The sequence below is a fragment of the Scyliorhinus canicula genome, chromosome 18 (assembly GCF_902713615.1).
Source record: "Scyliorhinus canicula chromosome 18, sScyCan1.1, whole genome shotgun sequence".
Lineage (NCBI taxonomy): Eukaryota > Metazoa > Chordata > Chondrichthyes > Carcharhiniformes > Scyliorhinidae > Scyliorhinus > Scyliorhinus canicula.
In genome coordinates this window covers 122,968,450-122,988,243 of record NC_052163.1, presented here as the reverse complement: position 1 = coordinate 122,988,243, position 19,794 = coordinate 122,968,450, and the positions used below count along the sequence as shown (strand labels likewise).

Here is a 19,794-nt window from a genome sequence, read left to right as displayed (position 1 = left end):
TGGCAGCATCTGTAGGGAGAGAAAAGAGCTAACGTTTCGAGTCCGATGACTCTTTGTCAAAGCTAACAGACAGAGAAAGTGGGAAATATTTATACTGTGGAGTGAGAATGGAAGATGAGTCATAGCCACAGAAACCCAGGGAAACCTGGGTGCTAATGGCCACAGATACCAAGGGGAAAGAGTGTTAATGGCAGTCCCCAGAGAGAACAAAAGATGTGAAAGGTCAAACAGCAGGGAAACTAACATCAGAGGATGAACTGTAGGTGCGGGGGGAGGGGAAGAGGGAGGCAAAGAGGAGAAAGGTGCAGGAAAGGTGGATAAGATTTGGGGGGGTGGGATTAAATGTATATTAAGAAAGAAAGAAATGGTAAAACACAGATGAAATGAAAACAAATGGGTCGAGGTGGGGCTGATCATCTGAAGTTGTTGAATTCGATGTTCAGGCCGGAAGGCTTTAGCGCGCCTAACTGGAAGATGAGATGTTGTGTAGAAGAAGTCTGACAACGCCAGGTTAAAGTCCAACAGGTTTGTTTGGAATCTCTAGCTTTCAGAGTCACCTGATGAAGGAGCGACTTCTACAGTGGGCATCACTGGCTGGGCCAGTATTTATTGCCCAAACCTAACCACCCCTGTACTGAGTGGTTTGTAGCCAAAGCTTTAAAGAGTGAAGATCTAATTTGCATTAGTTATGAGGAGAGGTTGAATAAACTCGGTTTGTTCTCACTGGAACAAAGAAGGTTGAGTGGCAACCTGATAGAGGTCTACAAAATTATGAGGGGCGTAGACAGAGTGGATAGTCAGAGACTTTTTCCCAGGATAGAGGGGTCAATTACTGGGGGGGGGGGGGGGGGGGGGGGGGGATGGGGAGCATAGGTTTAAGGTGCGAGGGGAAAGGTTTAGAGGAGATGTGCGAGGCAAGTTTTTTTACACAGAGGGTAGTGGGTGCCTGGAACTCGCTGCCGGGGGAGGTGGTGGAAGCAGGGACGATAGTGACGTTTAAGGGGCATCTTGACAAATACATGAATAGGATGGGAATAGAGGGATACGGACCCCGGAAGTGTAGAAGATTTTAGTTTATACGGGCAGCATGGTCAGCGCAGGCTTGGAGGGTCGAAGGGCCTGTTCCTGTGCTGTACTTTTCTTTGTTCTTTGTTCTTTGTTGTCTGGAGTCACAAGATATGAATAAAAATGAAAATCGCTTATTCTCACGAGAGTGCTTCAATTAAGTTACTGTGAAAAGCCCCTAGTCGCCACATTCCGGCGCCTGTTCGGGGCGGCTGGTATGGGAATTTAACTGTGCTGCTGGCCTGCCTTGGTCTGCTTTAAAAGCCAGCGATTTAGCCCAGTGGGCTAAACCAGAACTTATTACTGAACCAGATTTTTTTTATGACAATGAATTCAAGTTTCACCATCTACCATGGTGGGATTGGAACCAGGGCCCCCAGAGTATTCTCCTGTGCCTCTGGATCACCAGTCCAGTGAATGTACCACTAGTCCACCGGCTTCCCATTGAGCCATGAGGAGCAGGAGGAGGTGAAGCACCAGGGGATTTGCCTGCTGAACAGTACCACATGATGGGCTGACTGGCTTCCTTCTGTGCTGCACCGTTCTATGATTCTACCCAGTTAGTCTGTGTAAAAGGAGGCATACTGCTAAACTCAGTGACCATGGTTCCGGGTTACCACACAGTATTGCTTTCCAACGAGGGCACACCGGTAAGTGTGCCTCTGTGGATAGTGGAGAAGAGGAGGATTCGGCTCAATTGTGAAGCCCACAATAGTCAAATAGCATGCAAGGCTCACTCATTGATGTCACCCGCGTGAGGTACTAAACGTATTGGCCAGTGCCCATTGAACATTGCCCCAGCAGGGCGCAGTGCCCTCAGAAATTGAGAGAAAATGGAGGGGGCAGCATGGAAGAGAATGGAGGCGGCGTCTTGTGTGGGCACGAGCTTGGAGGCGCTAGTAACGGCGCCGTTGCCACTCCCTCCAACGAGGTATACCACGAGCCCGGTGGTGGTGGCTACCCTCAAAATTTGGGGGCAATGGAGACGGCACAGGGGAGAAGTGGGGGGCTCGATAGAGGCCCCGATACGGGGGAACCATCGGTTTGTCCCAGGGAGCATTGATGGCGGATTTCTGGGCTGGCACAGGGCAGGGGTTAGGAGGTTGAGGGACCTGTTTGTGGAGGGGAGGTTCGTGAGCTTGGGGGAGTTAGAGGGGAAGTTTGGGCTCCCCCCGGGGAACATGTTTCGGTACATGCAGGTTAGGCCGTTTGCCAGGCGGCAGATGGAGGGGTTCCCCTTGTTGCCCCCACGTGGGGTACGGGATAGGGTGCTCTCGGGGGTGTGGGTTGGAGGAGGGAGGATTTCGGACATATACCGGGTAATGCAGGAGGTAGACGAGGCCTCGGTGGAGGAACTGAAGGGTAAATGGGAAGAGGAGCTGGGTGAGGAGATTGAGGAGGGGACGTGGGCGGATGCCCTGGAGAGAGTGAATTCCTCCTCTTCCTGTGGAAGGCTTAGCCTCATACAGTTCAAGGTGCTGCATAGGGCCCACATGACTGGGTCGAGGATGAGTAGGTTTTTCGGGGGCGAGGACAGGTGTGCTAGGTGCTCGGGGAGCCCAGTGAACCACGCCCATATGTTTTGGGCGTGCCCAGCGTTGGGGGAGTTTTGGAAGGGGGTAGCAAGGACGGTGTCGAGGGTGGTGGGGTCCAGGGTCAAGCCAGGCTGGGGACTCGCAATTTTTGGGGTTTCAGTGGAGCCGGGAGTGCAGGAGGCGATAGAGGCCGGTGTTCTGGCCTTTGCGTCCCTAGTAGCCCGGCGGAGAATCTTGCTCCAATGGAAGGATGCGAGGCCCCCAAGCGTGGAGGCCTGGATCAATGATATGGCGGGGTTCATCAAATTGGAGAGGGTGAAATTTGCCCTGAGAGGATCAGTACAGGGGTTTTTCAGGCGGTGGCAGCCTTTCCTGGACTTCCTGGTGGAACGGTAGGGAAATAGGCCGACAGCAGCAGCAACCTGGGGTGGGGGGGGGGGGGGGGGGGGGGGGGGGGAGAGGAGGGAGGGAGGGAGGGAGGGGGGGGTTTGGATTGGGGGGAGGGAGAACTGTGTACATGGGTCTGTGGGATGTGGCGGGTGCTATCTCTTTCCCTTTTGTTGTTTGGGTGCTCTTTTGGTTTTTTTTCTTTTTCCTTTTGTTTGAAGTTGCTCTTGAAGTGGGGGGGGGGGGGGTATTGTTCTTGGGGTGTTACCGCAGTTGTTTGTTAATAGAGTTAAGATGTTTATATTTTGTAAAAATTTCAATAAAAATTATCTATAAAAAAAAGAAATTGAGAGAAAATCAGAAAGGGAGAAGCAAGAAATTTATGTTTTGTGAATTGCAATTTTATATATCTACCAGCAGAGGCCATCAGAGTATTTACATCGCTTGCTCAACTGACTGTGGTTGTTGAAATAAAATTGGCTGAGAGCCAAGTGATGTTGAAACCATCGTCACGATTCAGTAATAGATGCTCTGCTCCACACAGGCTACCTTCCCCTTCCTTTCTTATTGAGACTGGCACATCTTCACCAGGAAAACCTGTGAGAAAATCCCAGCCGAGACGGGGTGGGAATTTTAACCATACTCACTCAATCTTTGGGATTAGCTGGATTTTACACCACCACCCAATATCACCCTCCAGACATAGAACATAGAACATTACAGCGCAGTACAGGCCCTTCGGCCCTCGATGTTATGCCGTCCTGTGAAACCACTCTAAAGCCCATTACACTATTCCCTTATCATCAATATGCCTATCCAATGACCATTTGAATGCCCTTAGTGTTGGCGAGTCCACTCATGTTGCAGGCAGGGCATTCCACGCCCTTACTACTCTCTGTGTAAAGAACCTACCTCTGACATCTGTCCTGTATCTATCTCCCCTCAATTTAAAGCTATGTCCGCTCGTGCTAGACATCACCATCCAAGGAAAAAGGCTCTCACTGTCCACCCTATCTAATCCTCTGATCATCTTGTATGCCTCAATTAAGTCACCTCTTAACCTTCTTCTCTCTAACGAAAACAGCCTCAAGTCCCTCAGCCTTCCCTCATAAGATCTTCCCTCCATAAGAAAGTGAATAGACAGCAAAATCGTGCAAGGTGCAAAACTGACATTCCACCTGATTCAGTCAGTTTCTTGAAAGCGGTTAGGTTAAACTCGGCACAGTAGCAAGTGGTTAGCAGTGCTGCCTCACAGCTCCAGGGACCCGGGTTCAATTCTGGCCTCGGGTCACTGTCTGTGCAGAGTTTGCACTTTCACCCCGTGTCTGCGTGGGTTTCCTCCGGGTGCTCCGGTTTCCTCCCACAGTCCAAAGACGTGCAAGTTAGATTGGACATGCTAAATTGACCTTAAGGTTAAGTGGGGTTACTGGGCTATGGGAATAGGTTGGAGGTGTGGGCTTATATGTAGGATGCTCTTTCCAAGGGCCGGTGCAGACTTGATGGGCCAAATGGCCTCACTGTAAATTCTATTCTCTGGTCTTGTTGGAAAACAAACCTTGCACGTCCTGGAATGGGTATGATGTGTGCTGGAGTTGAAGTGCCACAGTTGGGCCTCTCTTTCTTGCTACTCGATGTGTCTGTGGGTTTCAGCTGAGGGCAGAATTGTGGTGCTGCCTCTCAGAATTGAAAATGTTGCTGACGCAAGGTGGCCTGGCTCTCCGATTAAAACTGCCAATTGGATGATCGGAAGAGGGCAGCCAGCGCCTGTTTTGTAAAGTTTTGCAGCACGGTGGCACAAGTGGCTAGCACTGTGGCTTCACAGCGCCAGGGTCCCAGGTTCGATTCCCTGCTTGGTCGCTGTCTTGGCGGAGTCTACACGCTGTCTCCGTGTCTGCGTGGGTTTCCTCCGGGTGCTCCGGTTTCCTCCCACAGTCCAAAGGTGTGCAGGTTAGGTGGATTGGCCATGATAAATTGACCTTAGTGTCCAAAAAGGTTAGGAGGGGTTATTGGGTTATAGAGATAGGGTGGAAGTGAGGGCTTAAGTGGGTCAGTGCAGACTCGATGGGCTGAATGGCCTCCTTCTGCATTTTATGTTCTATGTTATGATCTTTGATGTGGATGTATATAAGGTAAAGCTGGGTAACCCTAAAAGCGGAAAGGAAACACAGGGTACTCCTGATAGAGTTAGATAATCAAGTAGAGAGGAGGGTCGAGTGGAGCATAAATGGACGGTTGGGTCAAATGGCCTGTTTCTATGATTCATATCCTGTGTCATTAAAAAAAAAACATTTAGAGTACCCAATTATTTTGTTTCCATTGAAGGGGAAATTTAATGTAGCCAATCGACCTACCCTGCACATCATTGGGTTGTGGGGGTGAGACCCACGCAGACACGGGGAGACTGTGCAAACTCCACACGGATAGTGACTCGAGGTCAGGACCGAACCCAGTGAGCCAGCAGTGCTAACCACTGCGTTACCATTCCGCCCATGTCATACTATTAATTTTAGGAAATGCAATTTTATGGAAAAAGAAGTCCAACACTCTGACTCCACGATCATCTGTAATCCCTGTTAATGGTGGCACGGTAGCACAGTGGGTAGCATTGTTGCTTCACAGCGTCAGGGTCCCAGGTTCGATTCCGGCTTGTGTCACTGTCTGTGCGGAGTCTGCAAGTTCTCCCCGTGTCTGCGTGGGTTTCCTCCGGGTGCTCCGGTTTCCTCCCACAGTCCCGAAAGACATGCTGTTAGGTAATCTGAATTCCCCCTCTGTGTACCCGAACGGAATGTGGCGACTAGGGGATTTTCAGAGTAACTTCATTTCAGTGTTATGTAAGCCTACTTGTAATAATAAAGATTATTAAATTAAAATTAATTGAAAAAGGTTTCAGAATGTTTTGACATCACTGAGCACTGATTGGAAATTTTGAGAATACGGCGTTAATTTAATCACTGGAGCAGGTCTTCATGAAGCAACTGCATTGCAGTGGGTGAGAAGGGTGAATGAAGGCCACTGTAGAAAATGATTACTGTCAGGCTGCCATTTATAACAGCATCTTTAAAGCATAAAACTCAGTGACAGTGAACAACGTGTGGCCATTCATAAGTGCTCAGAGAACTTCTTTTTATAACACACTGGTTTGTCTCACATTTCGGACGAACCATAGAATCATAAACTCTGCAGTGCAGAAGGAGGCCATTCGGCCCATCGAGTCTGCACCGGCTCTTGGAAAGAGCACTCTACCCAAGCCCACACCTCCACCCTATCCCCATAACCCAGTTACCCCAGCCACCACTAAAGGCAATATTGAACACTAAGGACAATTTAGCATGGCCAATCCACCTAACCTGCACATCTTTCGACTGTGGGAGGAAACAGGAGCACCCGGAGGAAACCCACGCAGACTTGGGGAGAACGTGCAGACTCCTCACAGACAGTTTGAATTCACCAATTTCAACACACATTTATAGTTAGAGCCTTTCAGATAATAACCATTCCAAGATGGCTTACTGGGGGCGAGTGGGCAATGAGGAAGTTATGAGTGAGCTGCTGGTGGAAGAAGGGAGCAACAAGAGAGGTGGTGAGTTGGGGGGGGGGGGGGGGGGGGGTCCCCAAAGGAGACCTACCCCATGCCAGAAGCATGCTATTGGATAGGTAGTGTGAGAAGGAGAGGAGCCGGGGAGGAGATCGGAGGTTGAAGAGCAGGGGGCATGAGGTAGTTTGTGGAACAGGAAACAATTTCAGAGATGGAGTGAGGCTATGGAGAGGTTTGAACAAGAGGACCTTGGTCGTTCACTAATTTTAAATCTTTTGGCAGATGGACTGGGAAAGCTTCAATAAAGATTGCTTCGGCTATTTCTATTTTCCCACCTTCTGCCAATCTTCTGACAAAGTCACGGCACTCACAGCGTCAGGTTTGATTCCAGCCTTGGGTGACTGTGTGGAGTTTACATTTTCTCCTCGTGTCTGCGTGGGTTTCAGCCGGGTGCTCCGGTTTCCTCCCACAGTCAAAATATATGCAGGTTTGGGTGGATTGGCCATGATCAATTGCCCCTTAGTGTCCAGCAGTTAGTCATGCATACGGGGTTCTGGGGATAGGGCAGTGGAGTGGGTTCAGTTAGGGTGCTCTTTCAGATTGGCACAGATGCGATGGGCCGAATGGCCTCCTTCTGCACTGTAGGGATTCTACGATCAAACTGCAGTTTGTGGGAGCTTGCTGTATACAAAAGGAAACGACCGCTGCAGTTCCCACTTCAACAAAAAGGTGCTGCTTCGTCGATTGAAAATGTGTTCTGGGGTGCCCGCAGGTGGCGCAAGGAGCGATATGTATGCCAGCCTTTCCTCTCCTTCCTTGTTTAGATTTTACGTTGCACAATGAAATATATTGGCGGGGCCAGTCTGGCTTTAAGGGGTGTGTCGCGGGCCGGGCTGATTGATTGATGACGTAGCGGGGCCGCGGGATCAGGCGGCGGCGGCGCGGTTCAGGCCAGGGTTTGGCCGACGGGGAGTCCGCTCAGCCTGGGGGGGCGCCCCTGATTTAAACCCCCTTCGCCAATCTCCTCCGCAGGGGGGTCAATAACCGCAGCACCTCCCCCGGCAGCCGGTTCTCCAGCGACTCCAGGTCTGCAATCTGGGGGAGGGGACAATTGGCTGGACTGTGCTGCACCACATGGCCGAATAACCTTTCATTGTTCACGGCTCGGCTTCCCGGTTGGAGTTGGGGTTGTTGGGAGAGTAACCAGAAGGCCCTAAGACATAAGAGCTGAATTAGGCCACTCGGCCCATCAAGTCTGCTCTGCCATTCAATCACTGCTGATATTTTCTCATCTCCATTCTCCTGCCTTCTCCCCGTAACCCCTGATCCCCCTCGGAAGGCTCCCTAGTGTGCTGGTGTCGCATTCCCCATTGATCCTGGTGGGAGGTGGGTGGGTGGGTGGGGGAAGGAGGGGGCAATTGGCTCAATTGTGCTGCACTGCATGGCCGAATAGCCTGCCACATTTGCGGCCTGGCTTCCCTGTTACGGGGGTAACCAGAAGGCTCCCTAGGGTGCTGGTGTTGCATTCCCCATTGATCCTGGGGGGGGGGGGGAAGAGGGGTGTCAATTGTGCTGCAGTGCATGGCCGAATAGCCCGCCACATTTGCAGCCTGGCTTCCCTGTTACGGGGATAACCAGAAGGCTCCCTAGTGTTCTGGTGTTGCATTCCCCGTTGATCCTGGGGGGAGGGGGAGGGTCAATTGTCTCAATTATGCTGCACCGCATGGCCGAATAGCCTGCCACGTTTGCGGCCTGGCTTTACATTAGGGGGGTAACCAAATGGCACCCCGGTGTGCTGGTGTGCCATTCCAACTGATCCTGGGAGGGTGGGGTGGGGGGAGAGACAATTGGCTCAATTGTGCTGCACCCCCATAGCCGTATAGCCCACCATGTTCACGGCCTGGCTTCCCCTTTATACGGGTGACCAGACTGCGCCCCGGTGTGCTGGTGCCCATTCCCCTGCTGATACGTTGCTGGGCTGTTTGACTGTTGTGAACAGGACGTTGGAGTGTAATTATCCAGGAACGTTCGAAAACTTATTTCAAGATGTTAATGTCCTTGGGGTAGTGGGCAAATTAATGAACGTGCATTTTAACTGTTGACTTACAGAGATAATGTTCTGCCTTTGCATTGATTGGGTCACTGGCTTACACATTTTTGCTGTGTCGGATTGAAAAATGCCAGTCGAAATGTTCCTGATCTCCAGCTGTTTTATTACTGGGTATCTATGGGAGTTGGGGTGGAGTGAAACATCCACGGGGTATTGTCATAAAGCAGGTGACTAAATGCTTTCGCTTTAGTGTGCCAGAATTGCTGACTGTGGGTGTTTGTGTCTTCTGTAAGATTCACGGATGAGGAGGTGCTATGACGTCAAAAAACAAGAAGCGTGTCATTCTGCCCACTCGACCCAAGCCTCCCACTATCGAAGAGATCTTGGAAGATGTCAGAAGCGCCAGACAGTCTGACCCAGTGTTCACTTTGTTAGCCGAAGGCTGTGAGGGTATTGTATATGGAAATTATAAATTACTTTTCTTATTTCTGATTGTTTATTATCTTTTAATCATCAGTCCATCTTGTGTTAACATTTTTCATGCAGAACTTGTATCAACGGTCAATTTTTAGAAGGAATATGTTGTTACAGGTACGTCCCGCTTATGCGAAACTGGTCAGTTTCATTCCATAGAAAAGGATTTTCCTTTAAAACCGGTAATGTGTAGTTCACCCTGAGAATTGTAGTAAAAGAATTGGAGAACAGCGATTCTGACTGGTGCTGATTTAACCTGAGGGTCACCGCACCTCAGGAGGTTAAGAAGAGGCGGTGAGGCGGTGGCGTAGTGGTATTGTCACTGGACTAGTAATCCAGAGACCCAGAGTATTCTAGGGGTCCCAGGTTCAAATTCCGTGACTACAGGTGTTGAAATTGAATTCAATAAAAATCTGGATTTAAAAGTCTAATGGTGACCCTGAAACCATTGGCGATGGATTTTTAAAATTAAAAATAAAACATCTGGTTCATTAATGTCCTTTAGGGAAGGAAATCTGCCGTCCTTCCCTGGTCTGTCCTACATGTGACTTCAGACCTACAGTAATGTGGTTGACTCTTAACTGCCCCCTCAAGGGCAATTAGGGAAAGGCAAAAAATGCTGGCACAGCCTGTGACACCCACGTCCCATGGCCTGGTTCTGCATCACAAACTAGCTGTCCAGGCAACTGAGCTAAACCAACCCCCGACTGAGATAAATTGCCACAAGTACTGCAGTGCTGAGTTTGGTGGCTAGCATATTCATTACTGAAAAACTGGACTTGCAGCGCAGGAAGAAAGTTTCTCCAGTCTGCCATTGTCAATTGGTTCAAAAGCATTATCAGATTAGACATTTCCAGGGAGGCACCTTGATGAAACTTGGAGACAATTAGTCTGTTGCTCAATAAGAGCTGATCCTTTGGAGGAATGGAGCACCTGTACACTGTCCCTGTTCTGTAGAACTGCTTACGTTGACAATTTTGTCTCCATGGCAGCGAATTATATTCAGACATTAATGCAGCATTATAGACTACATAGATGGGTTCAGAAAATAAACCAAAACATGCTCGCATCCCTGTAGTGTCCTAACATCCCACATGAAGATGATCAATAACAGTTTTAATTTGACCCATTATAGAAAGGAGACTAGCGACCACAATCCAGTTATAAAATGAATCTAAATTACTGTCCCCTGGGTGACCCCCAATATTCACCCCAGTGCTATTACAAGTCTGCAAGCCGGTCCATAATACCGGCATTTCTGGTTAATTAGTATGATATCAATTCAGGATTTACCAGTATTACTGTAAAAACGCCATTTTGCAAAGCTTCACTGCCATTGTTACACATGGACGTGAGCCTGAGATATGGGCCGGGATTCTTCCGGAATTGGCGGGGCGGCCCGTACCGGCACCAAAGAGCAGCGTGAGCCACTCCGGCGTCGGGCCGCCCGGAAGTTGCGGAATCCTCTGCACTTCCAGGGGCTAGGCCGGCACTGGAGAGGTTGGTGCCGTGCCATCCGGCACCGAAGGGCCGTTGCCAGCCGGCGTGGGTTGGCGCATGCGCAGGACCGCCAGCGTGTTCTGGTGCATGCACAGAACCGCTGGCATGTTTCCTGCACGTGCACAGGGGGTTTCTTCTCCGCGCCGGCCATGGTGGAGCCTTACACAGGCCGGCGCGGAGGGAAAGAGTCCCCCCACGGCACAGGCCCGCCCGCAGATCGGTGCGCCCCGATCGCGGGCCAGGCCACCGTTGCCTCCCCCCCCCCCCCGGGCCAGATTCCCCCACACCCCCCAGAGGGCCCCGCTAGCTGCCCTCCAAGAAGCCAGGTCCCGCTGGTATGGACCATGTCTAATCCATGCCGGCGGGACTGGCCGAAAACGGGCAGCCGCTCGGCCCATCGGGGCCCGGAGAATTGCCGGGGGACCATTACCAATGGCTCCCAACCGGCGCGGCGCGATCCCCACCCCCACCCGAAAACCGGCGCCGGAGAATTCGGCAGCTGTCGGCGGGGCGGGATTCACGCCGCCTCCCGGCGATTCTCTGACCCGGCAGCGGGGGGGGGGGGGGGGGGGGGGGTCGGAGATTCCCGCCCATGGTTGCACTACATGTCCTGAAATTTCCCCATGACCGCTGGGTTAACTGGCTTAACCAGTTGAGCAACCACTACTGAGTTAGAAGGCCCTGGGTTCAAGTCTTAGCGTACGATATCTAGGTTAACATTTTCAGTCGAAGGGATGAAGGCGTGCTGCAGTGTCGGAGGCGCCATCTTTCAGATCAGACATTAAAGCGAGACTTTGTCTGCCAATATTAATTCCTCAACCAACATTAAAAACAGAGTAACTGGTCATTAACTGCTTGTTATTGCAGCTTGCGAGAACTTGCTGTGTGTAAATTGGCTGCTTTGTTTACCTATATTTTAACAGTGATTATACTTGAAGTGCATCATCAACTGTAAAGCACTTTGGAATGTCCTACGGTTGTAACGTACACAAACTCTTTCTTTAATGTCAGGGACTCCGTCCCAAGATTAAAAAGATTGAAAACTCCAGTGGACTACCTGGCACATTCAAAATCCCACTTCGTTACAACTTTGTATTTTGCTGAAGTAGTCTCGTATCATTCATTTAGGGCACTTGGGAGTCGGGTCACTTGTTTAACTTGCAGATTGTCTATTTGTTTTAAGTCTGCACAGTTGAAATCAAGTTGTAAAACTGCTTTCCCACCACCCCCCATGTCATTTGACAGTGAATTTATGGAACTTTCTGCTGATGTGCGTAAGACATTTGCACTCAATGTTCTCTCTGACGTTTGATTGGATTGCATGGGCGATTTATTTAAGTACACCGCCATGAATGTTTCATACTTCAAACGGGCTGACTTGTGTGTTGCTGCACAGTTTAGAGAGATCACTACTTGCAGTTTATATAAATGCACTGATCTGTCATAACTCACCTTCTGCTTTGTTACATTGTGCAGTAATTTGCTTTAAAATATAAAGCATGAAACTGAAAATCTCACATTAGCAGAGCGTGTGAATGCACAGGATTCTGCTTTCAAGGAAATGTAGCTCCTGGTTCTTGACAATTTCTACTTTGATTATTAAAGTGTATTGCAAAACCAAATTATGTACATTCACACCTGTGGTAGGGATGGGCGTGAGCACCATTGTGCAATTAATAGAAATGTATTCTGTGCCGCAGTCAAGTGAATCAGGAAAGTGTCTGTAAATTTCTGACTCAGGTTATAGAACCATAGCACCATTACAATGCAGAAGGAGACCATTCAACCCATCGGGTCTGCACCGACCCTACAAAGGAGAACCCTACCCAGGCACATGCACCCACTGTAACCCCACCCAACCTTTTGGACACCAAGGGGCAATTTAACATGGCCAATCCACCTAACCTGGACATCTTTGGATTATTGGAGGAAACCCACGCAGACACTGGGAGAAAGTGCAAACTTCACTCACCAAGGCTGGAATCAAACCCGGGTACTGTAGCGCTGTGAGACAGCAGTGGTAGCCACTGTGCTGCCCGCCCCTTTGTTAAAATGTAATATGAAATTACTTGATTTTTTTTTCTTTAATCACAGAATGTACAGTGCAGAAAGAGGCCCATCGAGTCTGCACCAGCCCTTGGAAAGCGCACCCTACTTAAGCCTACACCTCTAACCCAGTAACCCCACCTAACCTTTTTGGACACTAAGGGCAATTTAGCATGGCCAATCCACCTAGCCTGCACATCTTTGGACTGGGAGGAAACCGGAGCACCCGGAGGAAACCTATGCAGACACGGGGAGAACGTGCAGACTCCGCACAGTCACCCAAGCCGGGAATCGAACCTGGGACCCTGGGGCTGTGAAGCAACTGTGCTAACCACTATGCTACGTGCTGCCCACTAATATGTTTTCAACACTTCCAAACGCGACATATGCACTAAATCAGGGGTGGGCAAAGTTTTCCGTGCAAGGGCCACATTCAGAAATTCATAATTTTAAAGGGCCGCATAGTATATTAAGTAAAATAATTACTTCACCCGGTTATGATTCTGGGCGCCTCATATAGAACATAGAACAGTACAGCACAGAACAGGCCCTTCGGCCCTCGATGTTGTGCCGAGCAATGATCGCCCTATTCAAGTCAACGTATCCACCCTATACCAGTAAGTAACCCAACAGCCCCCCCCCCATTAACCTTAAAAAAAATAATAAAATTTTTTTTAAATGACTTGGTGGGCCGCATAAAGACCTATGCGGCCCGCGGGCCGTAGTTTGCCCACCCCTGCACTAAATATTTATATGAATAGAAGATGGCTATATGAATTTATTTAATTGTGAGGCTTTGTGCTTGCGTGAAGTCTTTTCATGTGACATCTTCACTGGGTCTTCATCGGTAATCCATCTTAAACTTGAATGCATAAGACTCCTTCATGTTGTTCTTCCTTTCATTCGTACCAATGCTTGTATGTCCCTTTTTGTAGCATGGTAATTAGAATTAAGCACATTACTTCCAAGTATGATGAGATCATCGCATTGTGGGGCCTCAACGTAATATCATTAGAAGTTCTCTATGCTGCCAAACATTTTTAAAGAACCGCACCACATTGTGACATATTGGGTGACATTCACAGTTATTCTTGGGTCTTTCTGATGCAGCCTGTTCCATTCATTTGGGGCTTAAATTGCACACTTTCATCCATGTGATGGATTTGTCAGTTTAACTTCATCTCCCCATCGAAAAAATTAATTCAAATCCTCCTGCTGGTCCTTGGGGTTGTTTTCGACTTCTCCTCTTCTCCCCATTTTACGACCATCTATCTGCAAATTTAGCATTTAATCGCTAATGGTTTTTTTAAACACTTTCTGAACTCGGTGGTTTGCTGGACCATTTCAGAGGGCATTTTTAAGAATGAACCACATTGCTGTGGATCTGGAGTCAAATGTAGGCCAGACCAGGTAAGGACGGCAGATTTACTTCCCTAAAGGGCATTAGTGACCCAGATGGGTTTTTACGACAATTTATAAGTTTCCTGGTCATCTTTAGACTTTTAATTCTAAGTTTTTATTGAATTCCAGTTTCACTGTCTGCTGTGGTGGGATTTGAACCCAGGTCCCCAGAGCATTACCCTGGGTCACTAGATTACTCGACCAATGACAATGCTACATCACTGCATAAAGGGAGCAAGGTCTTACTGCCCCAGCTTCATTCAGAAAGTTGAAACATTTATGGGGTTAATTTCTTGAGCTAATTGCTAATCCAGTTTTGACTCAATTTCCCATTACGTTTCAGAGTTCTGTAGTGTGACTTTGTGGTCTTGAAACAATCCACCACTAACTAAGTGGGAAAGCAACCAAAGTCATCTCTCACTTCCCTCTCCAATTGTTGAGATCAGCCTTTCGCAGATTACATTTTCCATTGGAGAAAAATGTACGTCTAAGCTCAGGTCTACAACGAGCCACCGATGGAGATGATGACCAAATATCCTCCAAGCCCACTTGTTAATCTAAGTCTGTACCTTTTGTGAGGAGAGAGCCATGGGGAATAAAAAGAGGAGTGGACCATTTTGCCTCTTGAGCCTGTTTTGCCATTCCGTGAACTCCTGACCGATCTGTCAGTTAGCTCTATATATTATATGGGCCGTGGCACCATTTCCCTTAATGCCTTTGGTTAACAAAACTATAAATCACTGGTTTAAAATGTACAATTGATAAAGCATTGATTGCCATTTGCAGAAAGGAGTTCTAAATTTCTACCAAACTTTTGAGTAGAAATATTCCCTAATTTTAACCCTGAAAGCTGTGGCTCTAATTCTATTCTCCACAGCCAGCAGTAATAGTTTCTCTCTGCCTACCCTATCCGTTACTCTTAATATCGTAAAACACTTAGAAATTCCAGGGAGTGCAACTCTACTTTGTGTAACTTGGCCCTTGGAGTTGAGGCATCCTTCCCCTAAACCTACTGTATACTCCATCCAAAGCCGGTGTACCCTTCTTATGGTGCGGTGTACAAAACTGCTCACAATACTCGAGGACTTTGTATAGCTGAAACATGTCTTCTACCCGTGGTATTCTCATCCTCCTCGATGGATTGATTTACATACCTGAATCCACAGTTCTCTTTGGATCTCAACTGTTTCTCAGCTTTTCGCCATTTACAAAGTATCTTGTCTGTCTTGTTTGGGTCCAAGTCGAAGACTTCACATTTGTCCACTTTGACTTTCATTTACCCACAATTTTGCCCGTTCCACTTATGTCATTATGTCTTTGTAATTTTGTGCTGCCATCTACAGTGCTTGTGAAGTTGCCTATCATTGTGTTATGAGCAAATAGGACATGTTGCTTTTTATCTCATCATCTAAGTTGTTAATAAATACGGTGAATAGCTAAGGACCCAACACCGATCCATGCGGGACACTATAGTCATATGTTGCTGATTCGTACCCGATTGTTATCCCCCCACTCTGTCGCCTGCCTCTCGTCACGTTCCTGACCAGGTCAATAATCTGCTTTCAATTCTATGAACTTCAAATTCAGCTAACAGCCTATCAAAAACCTTTTGGAAGTCCATGCAAATAGCATTTGCAGGCATTTCTCTGCCCAGGTCCTCAAACTCAATTGATTTTTTTTGAATAAGAGACTATCAGGCATGACTCACCCATTGCAAGTCATCGTGGCCTATTTCTGATCAACCGAACATTGTTAAGGTGCTCCGTCACTCTTATCCTTTAAAAAAAAAAAAATTTAGAGTATCCAATTCATTTTTTCCAATTAAGGGGAAATTTAGCGTGGCCAATCCACCTACCCTGCACATCTTTGGGTTGTGGGGGCGAAACCTACGCAAACACGGGGAGAATGTGCAAACTCCACATGGACAGTGACCCTGAGCTGGGATCGACCTGGGAGCTCGGCGCCGTGAGGCAGCAGGGCTAACCCACTGCGCCACCGTGCTGCCCACCCGTCACTCTGTCCTTGATTGTAGACACCAGCCATTTCTCAGCAACAAATGTTAGACAGCAACTGGTCTGTAATTTGTCGGTATTGCTGTGTAATAGAGTGACATGAACCATTTTCTAATCTAGCCAATGGAGCCACTGTCCTTTGATAATCTAGCTGAGATTGGATTTTGTGAAGAATTTTGGATGTAAAGTCTCAACCTGTCTTTGGAGGGCAGAATAATTGAGCAGCATTTTTGAAGGAGATATTTTATTAAATGAAGGGCCAATTGTTCATTTTAACCATGAGAATGAAGTAACTTTTTATTTGAAAAAATACATGTTTTTCAGAGCTTCTGGCCCCAGCGAGAGCGGCAGTGTCAATGCCAGATGTGGAGACGCAGTACCAGCAAAGCAAGGCTTATGTTGAACTGAACCAGCATTTGCAAGAGGAGCTCAGCGAGTTGGCGTCGCAGTCCGAGGAGTTGAAGAAAGCCGAGGAACTGCTTGATCTGAGTATTTCTGAAATTAAAGAAAAGAGTTTTCAGAACTGAGCGAAGTGATGAAGAAGTTGTGCTTGGGGTTACGCTCTGACTGATGGAAGTTAGGAAAGCAGCCAGCTCGGCGGGACTTTGTTCAAAGTTTGAATATGACTTTTCCCTCTGGTTTTGTGAAGCGGATGAGGAGGTGGCCTTGTACATTTCAAACCTACTGGATCAATGTGGCTACAATGGATTTGTGGAGCACCGGGACAGAGTGGCTGGAGGACTGATGGTAAAAGAAGTAACCGACGTTATCCGGCAAAGTAAGATCACTATCGTTGTCATGTCGCAAAGTTCTCTGGACAGTGCCTGGTGTCGCAGGGTCTCCGAGTGGAACTTGCAGCATTACATCGAGAAGGGGAGCAAGATTCTCCCGGTTTATGTTAATTTAGAGCCAATGCAAATTCCGCTAGTTTTAAGGCACATTGTAGGGCTTCATTATGACTCCGTATTCTTTCGTAAAAAATTGTTGGATAGTTTCAAACCAAGGAAGAAATCAGTTTTGAAACATAGGTTACGCAAATGAATGATCATGTTGAATAAGGAAAATAAATATAATTGGAGTATGGCTGTGTCAAGTGTTATTTGTGATTTTCGTACCATGGTGAATAAATGGTACTATCGATCTTGTGCCGTTATCTTAAATTGCACTGCACAGCTGATAAAACAAGAAGGACAGAACCAAATGAATGTTACGGATACAAATTTTGAGATATATACTCGGATACTGTAATATCGCGTTACCATCTCTTAACGTTTGGAAAGACAAGTTGATCAATCATGTGGCATAGCCAAATATAAATGAGCAAACATTTTACCTTGTGCTTAAAAACATTCAATTATAATAGCATCTTTATCGTAGGCAGTGTCCCAGAGTAATTCATAGTGGACGGCACGGTGGCACAGTGGTTAGCACAGTTGCTTAATTGAGCCAGGGTCCCAGGTTCGAGTCCCGGCTTGAGTCACTGTCTGCGGAGTCTGCACATTCTCCCCGTGTCTGTGTGGGTTTCCTCCGAGTGCTCGGTTTCCTCCTACAAGTCCCCAAAGACGTGCTGTTAGATAATTTGGACATTCTGAATTCTCTCTCTGTGTACCCACAGGTGGCGGGTGAGGGCGGGAGGTGCACAAGGGCTGGAGGGGGTTGAAAGGAGGGAAAACATCAGGGCTGTGGACAAAATGGCACCCCAGTCTGCGAGGAGCTATTCTGCAGGAAATAACTCGGCCTCAGCAGAGAGAATCTCCCTGAGCCCAAATAACAGGGCAAAGTGTCGATGGATAGATGCAGACATCGAGAAACACGGTACTAAATGTGCTGTACAGTCAACTTTAACTTCAATCCATTTTTCAGATACCTTTCGGGCTTGTCAGCCTTCTTCTCAGCTATGTCTGTCTTTACTGAACAGTGCTTTGTTCTAGTACCTTTAACCACAGACCTCTTGGAAACTTCTCTTCATTTCTCTTGTTTCCATAGAATCACCGACCTTCTGAAAAGCACCCTACCTAGACCCACTCCCCTGCCCTATCCCTGTAACTTCAAACCTGCATATCCATGGGCATTAAGGGGCAATTTTATCACGGCAAATCCACCTAATCTGCACATCTTTGGATGGTGGGAGGAAATCGGAGCACCCAGAGGAAACCCACGCAAACACAGGGAAAAACTCCACACGGTCACCCAAGACCGGAATTGAACCCATATCCCTGGTGTTGCGGCAGCTGTGCTAACCACTGCGCCACCGTCCTGATCCTTTACTAGCTGCTCTTCAGATTTCTGCAATTATTTTCTTAACCCGTACTCCATGGAATGGCTTTTCTTCCAGCAAAGCTGAGAGAGATGTTCCCCCTCTAGCCTTCTAAACCAACTTCCTCTTGGAGAGTTAACCTCTCGCTCTCTATCTATCTTCAACTGCAACCAAATTAGCTAAACTAAAACTTAAAAGCGTCTCCACCTTATAAGACACCGGTTGACAAGCAACCACTGCTGTTTTATTTATTCTTCACGCCGTAGCCCACGCTAAGCACAATAGAAACACAGTTGGAACTTAACCAACCACCACACATATAAACACCTTTATCCAGCATGAATCCAACTAGGTTTTACCCTTCCAGGCACAGAAGCATTAAATTAAACCTACTCAAAACTATACCATATTTCTAATGTTTACCAATGCAAGTATAAATCCCTTAAAATACCTTTGTTTTCCTAACATCAGTCATGTTCTTTTTACATAAGAACTAGGAGCAGGAGTCGACAATTCAGCCCCTCGAGCCCACTCCGCCATTCAACACGATCATGGCTGATCTCTCGGCCTCAACTCCACTTCAATGCCTGTTCTCCAATAACCCATTAATAATTAAAAATGTGTCTATCTCAAATTTATTCCATGTCCCGCTGTCATGTGAGAGTACCTTTAAGAAATGGGTGTTTAAGAAATGTACCATTAAGAAATGGGTGTTTCTCAGTGATGTCAGAGTGTCGGTGTAGCTGGGCTTTCTGTCAGCTTTTTACTTTTGTTTTAGGCTGTTTTGCTGCATGGTGTGCTTTAGTTTTGTTTTCAGAGCTGGATAGCTGTCGTCATAGCCAGAAGGGGTATTAGTCTCTCTCTAATCTAAAAACTGTGAATCGATGTTTTGGTGATTTAAAACTAATAACTGCTTTCAGTAGTGACTTTAACCTGATGTGCTTCTGTTTAAAGGTTTTATTTTAAGTCTTATGGATGGTAAAAAGACAGCTTAAGGATTACTTAGTGTTGTATTCTTTGGAGGTTGTATTTGAATTAATGGTTGCTAAGATGTTCACTGTATGTTTTAAAAGGGTTAACTTGAGTTCATAGAATAAATATTGTTTTTCTCAAAAAAAAACTTTTCCATTTGGATTGGATTTGTTTATTGTCCCGTGTACCGAGGTACAGTGAAAAGTATTTTTCTGCAAGCAGCTCAACAGATCATTCAGTACATGGGAAGAAAAGGGAATTAAACAAAATTCAAGAAAATACATAATAGGGCAACACAAGATATACAATGTAACTACATAAGCATTGACATCGGATGAAGCATACAGGGTGTAGTGTTAATGAGGTCAGTCAATAAGAGGGCCATTTAGGAGTCTGGTGACAGTGGGGAAGAAGCTGTTTTTGATTCTGTTTGTGCGTGTTCTCAGACTTCTGTATCTCCTGCCCGATGGAAGAAGTTGGAAAAGTGAGTAAGCCGGGTGGGAGGGATCCTTGATTATGCTGCCTGCTTTCCCCAGGCAACAGGGAGGCAGGTTCGTGTG

At 47.3% G+C, this 19,794-nt stretch overlaps 1 protein-coding gene across 1 annotated transcript; it reads left to right on the top strand.

Annotated features, from left to right (window-relative positions):
• The first annotated feature begins 7,419 nt into the window (after positions 1-7,419).
• c18h19orf25 (chromosome 18 C19orf25 homolog) lies at positions 7,420-17,086 on the top strand. The gene is made up of 3 exons (XM_038777377.1): positions 7,420-7,608; positions 8,866-9,022; positions 16,330-17,086. Exons 2-3 carry the CDS (start codon positions 8,887-8,889, stop codon positions 16,530-16,532), a joined length of 339 nt encoding a protein of 112 aa, XP_038633305.1. The 5' UTR covers positions 7,420-7,608; positions 8,866-8,886; the 3' UTR covers positions 16,533-17,086.
• Positions 17,087-19,794: the final 2,708 nt, after the last annotated feature.

Bases quoted from the DNA above. Each gene is read 5' to 3' on its own strand.
- c18h19orf25 (XM_038777377.1), top strand. From the start codon at position 8,887: ATGACGTCAAAAAACAAGAAGCGTGTCATTCTGCCCACTCGACCCAAG. The intron at 9,023-16,329 runs GTATTGTATATG...CATGTTTTTCAG, and splicing joins GTTAGCCGAAGGCTGTGAGG to AGCTTCTGGCCCCAGCGAGA.